Source organism: Impatiens glandulifera, chromosome 4 (assembly GCF_907164915.1).
Source record: "Impatiens glandulifera chromosome 4, dImpGla2.1, whole genome shotgun sequence".
Classification (NCBI taxonomy): Eukaryota; Viridiplantae; Streptophyta; class Magnoliopsida; order Ericales; family Balsaminaceae; genus Impatiens; species Impatiens glandulifera.
Window position 1 is genome coordinate 47362950 of NC_061865.1, and position 5195 is coordinate 47368144.

At 33.6% G+C, this 5195-nt stretch overlaps 1 protein-coding gene across 1 annotated transcript; it reads right to left on the minus strand.

Moving 5' to 3' along the window:
• Positions 1–383: 383 nt before the first annotated feature.
• Positions 384–1887, minus strand: LOC124936154 (anthocyanidin 3-O-glucosyltransferase 2-like). Its single transcript, XM_047476620.1, has one exon. It carries the CDS (start codon positions 1865–1867, stop codon positions 428–430), a length of 1440 nt encoding a protein of 479 aa, XP_047332576.1. The 5' UTR covers positions 1868–1887; the 3' UTR covers positions 384–427.
• Between the last annotated feature and the right edge of the window lie 3308 nt (positions 1888–5195).

Genomic DNA, 5195 nt, shown 5'->3' on the forward strand with positions numbered 1-5195 from the left:
AATTAAACTATTTATTAATAATTTAATACCACTAAAGTACTTTTTCAAATTCATACTATAAAAAAAAATATATTTAAGATGATGTTATTGACTTTTCAATAACTCATGCCTCTCACCCTCAAGGCCATGTGTACGACTTTTCACCTTAAAAATAACCAAACATCTCACACTTAATAATTGAGATCTAGTCCATATTATTCACCCTCAATATGATGTTACATTTGTTTGACTAATTAAAATAACTCATATCGAAGAAGATCTTAATTAAAACTAACTATACTACAAGGAATTATCATGATGATTGAAAAATCAATTGTTTAAGAGTAATGAACTTACTATTTTTATTATATTGAAAAAACTTAATGAAAGAAAGACATGAGATCGAGTCCACACTATTACTAATTTATTTATATGTAGCATTGAAGTCTTAAGATGAGGGTGCGTTGAGAATTACATTGTCTATGAATCGACCCAAAGATATGTAAGAAGATCCTCCTTCCATCACTGCTTCCCGGCTCTTCTGGCTCATATCCTTCACCCTTTTCCTCATCCTCTTATCATCCATCAGCCGCGTTATCGCGCTCTCGATCACTGAGGCCGCCACAATTTCGTCCTCTACTCCATTAAAGTTCATATGATAATCCATTTTAACTTCCACCGCCAACTCCAATTCCTTCACTAATAAGAACGCATTCATTTGTTGCTCCGAGTACAAAGGCCAAGCCGCCATTGGCACACCGCACCACAAACTCTCCAACGTCGAGTTCCACCCACAATGCGACACGAATCCCCCCACCGCTTTGTGCGACAAAACCTCAACTTGTGGTGCCCATCCAATCAATTTCCCAACTTCCCGCGTCCTCTCCAAGAATCCTTCGGGCAAAACCTCCTTTATAGGAACCGTTAATGAAGGAGGCATCCTCAAAGACCACAAGAACCGATGGCGACTCCTCTCTAACGCCACCGCGATCTCCTTCACTTGACCCTCCCCGAACATACCCATACTCCCGAAACAAAGGAACACAACCGATGAATCAGGCTGACCGTCTAACCACTGCATGATCTCGTCGTGTTCGTCTCCTCCGGCACCCTTCTCGTGATTGAGAAGTGGCCCTACAGGGTAAATCTGTGGGATCTTCTCGTTTTCCGAGATGACTCTAATAACACGGGATTCCATCTCCGCGAATGTATTCACCACAATACCATTGGATTGTTTAAACTTTTCGGTCAGGCCAAGCAATGCTGTGCATCCGTTTGTCTCGTCAATCATCACCAACGGAAGAACCTTCGCCGGGTATGGGTGGGAGAAAATGGGTATATCCAGCTGGGCGTCAGAATTCATGAATTCCAACCCGTTCGTAATCTGTTCTTTGTCTCGAAAGGACTGCATATGGTTCATCATACCTAAACAAGCGGCGCCAGGGGGAAAGTAGATATAAGAAGGAACATGAAACTCATTTGCAACATCAACCAAACAGGCGCAGAACATGTCCATGAGTATCCCGACGAGATTTCCTGAGCCGGATTTGCCGATTACCTCGGCGTTGATGGCTTCCCGGACGATCGGTATTTGGATCTCACCAGTGCTTGCAAAGAAAGTTTCTACGTGATTTAAATGTTTGATTGAATCTGGGTTGGGTTCTTGGAGATGGATGAACCTTATGCGTGTTGGGTCGTACTTTTGGTCGAAGGAGCTTAAGTCGGTATTGACGGCGCCGGTGCCGGGTCTTTTGATGACGAAGATGGTGATGGAAAGGCGTTGGTCTTTCGTGACTATGAGCTTGGCCATCTCAACCATGGATACTATGTGGCTTATGCCTGGGGAAGGAATGAAAATCAGCTCCATTTTCTTCTTCATCATCTCCATCAAGTCTACTCTGCAGCTTCTCTATCAAGCTGGTCCATTTTATAGAAAAATGCTGTAGACTGTAAGACTTTGTTATTTTTTTTTTAAAAAAAAATCCATTTTTATATATACTAAAAATATCTAGTATTTAAAAAAAAAAATCTAATATTTTTTAAGTTTATTTAACCAAACAAAATCTTAAGGTTCTCTTTAATTAAGAATTAACTTTTAGTTAAACAAAAGACTTTACATTTAGGGCCTGTTTGAGGTAGCTAGGTTGTTTAGGAGTTTTTATTGGATTTATTTCAATATTTTTTATGCAAAAATAAGTTATTTGAATTTTAAATTTGTTAAAAAAATTATATTTTATAAAAAATAAGAATACTTTTTTAGTTATTAAATTGAATGATTTAATAATTAAAAAAATATTTGTGATTTCAAATAAAAATATTCAAATATTCCACATCCAAAGACCTATTTTTAATATTTACTATAGGCTAATAAAATTATAGAAACTTCAAATGTCTTGATGTTGCAATGAACGAGAAACAAATGAGGACATCTATATGATATTAATTGTATGTATAAATATATAATTTAAAAAATGATATATTAATTGATGAGCTAATATTAAAATACTGAAATAATAATTTATTTTTTAATTAATAATATTTCAATATTATAATTGAGTAGAAAAAAATAAATATAAAATAAGAGAAGTGACATTAGGGAATTTTAGAAAAAAAACGTGTGAAGGAATAAGTGCCACGAAAGTAATTCCCTCTCAATTTGCTACCAAATTTCTTTTATTAATCATTTCTCATCAAGAAAATAATTTTCATAATAAAGAAAAAGCAAAGTCTAGATAATGACGTAATGTCATGCGTTATTAGAAACTTTAATGTGAACAGTCATCAGGAGACAATATATCCTCTCACGGGATCCCTCCTCACGTGGGAGGGCCGGAATATTTTTTACCTGATTTTAAAATGAAACATATTTAAAAAAAATATATCGATGAAACACAAATTAACAATTATACTAAATATAAATTAAAATATATATATAATTACAATAACTACTATATAAAAACTATTATAATATATATCAAAATATTAATATAATAAATTATAAATTTATAATTAGCACTAGTACAATAAACAAAAAATGGTTGGGTGATCTTAGATTTTAGAAACAACATGATTTGTTAGTAATCAATTTTTATTTATATATATAATAACGTTTAAGTCTAAAATATTTTAGATTAACTGATTCTCGTACCACAATGTTTAACTCATTTTACAAGACAAAACGGACCGAGTTTAAAAAAAAAAAATAACCTCTGAATCATACAAACAGGTTATGAAATAATATGAATAGTCACCAACTAAAAAATTAAATTAAAAGAGATAAAAAGTCTTTTTTAGAAATTTTAACAAAAATAAAATATATATAAACAAAATATATAACTATAATATCTATTATATAATTTTTTTTATAATATATGTTGAATTAAAGACTAAAGTACTGGTTCATTGTGCACGAGATTCCACCCACACCGTATACTTGTCATCCAAGTAATTCTTCATCGAAAACTACCAACATTGCTAGTTGAATAAGCTAATTAGTAGAGTTATATGATCTATCGTAGGGTTATATGTAAGTAGAAAAGCGTGTCTCGAAGCCGAGAAAGGATAATTCTGATTAGATTTTAGCAATGATTGAAAAAAAATATTGCTCGGGACGTTTATGTGTTAAATGATGGTGTGAAGAGAGGTATCATTAAGTCACTAATGAGAATCATTGGTTGTGGCATATACTGTTTTAGTGAGACTAAAATTCGAAAGATGTATCAATGGATCGTTAAGGATCTATGTAATTGGTGGTTAGGGGCATTAGTTGGATTCTTGTGGCATGGAATGAAGACATTTACGAGAAAATAGATGTTAATTTGGGTAGATACTCGGTTAACATTCAATTATGAAATCGTGAGGATAAATTTTATAGGTAATTTCTACGATTTATGGACCAGTTCTATCATAATTTAAAATAGAGTTTTTTAATGAAATGAAGAACGTGGTGAGTCTGTGGGACTTACCAATTGTTTTTGTGGACGACATGAACGAAGTTAGATCTCCGTCTAAAAGGAAATAGGTCAATAGTCTTAGTAGCCTAATGCATGAGTTCTTAGAGATAATTGAAGATCTTGAAGTTATAGACTTGCCTTTGGAATGCGGTCAATTCATCTTTAGGAGAGGTAATGGCAATAGGGGTAAGTTCATTCTTGTATTGATAGATTTCTAATTAGTGAATCTATATTTCAAGGGTTTTCTAATATATTTCAAAAGGTCCTTCCATGAAGTTGTTTAGATCACCAACCGATTTTAATGGAACGTCGTATGATAGAGAGAACATGTCGACCATTTAGATTTGAAAACAAATGGTTGATCAAGGAAGACTTATACAGCGTGTGCAATCATGGTGAGTGAGTCAGACATCAATTAGTTCTCCTTTGAGTAAACTCTTTGTGAGCTTAAAGAATCTACGTAATCTTCTCAAAAGTTGGTTCGTGGAAGATCGTGTTTTATTTTTTTCTAAAATTAATGACTTGTGTAATAAATTAATGTCATTGATGGGGTTGAAGAGATTCGTGAACTCTCCGCTGAGAATGTTAGTTCTCGGATTCACATTGTTAGTAGTTGCTCGATATGTGTAAGGAGGAAGAAATTAGGGCACACTAGCGAATTAGAGCTACATGGTTAAAAGTTGGAGATAGAAACACCAAATTTTCTATGGAATCTCTAACGTGCAAACAAGGAATAATGTGAAATTTGATCTCGATTGAGGGGAAGTTCATGATAGTGAACTAGAAATGTTAGATTAAATAGTTAATCAATTCTTAGTATAAATAAGAACTGAATTATGTTAAATTAATCTTGTGCAGATTAATAAAAACCGGAAAGAAAAGCTATTCGGCAGTTGATCAAAATCGGTTTGTGATTAAGTCCGGTACTATACAAAAAGGAGATTCCGGTTTTATCTCCAAATCAGTATTTTATCTTCGGTATTATATTGGAAGCGCGTCCGATTTTACATCATCGGTTTTATAAAGAAAACGTATCCGGTAGTTTGCAAGCATCCGATATTTTATACAAGATCGGTTTTATACTAACAAGTGTCCGGTTATATATAGACTTCGGTTTTATAATAAAGCGCTTCTGGTAGTTTGTAAAATCGGTATTTTACAAACACGTATCCGATAGTTTGTAAAGTCGGTATTTTACAAACACGCCTCCGGTAGTTTGTGAAGTTAGTTTTGTGCAAACACGTATCCGGTAGTTTACAAGAT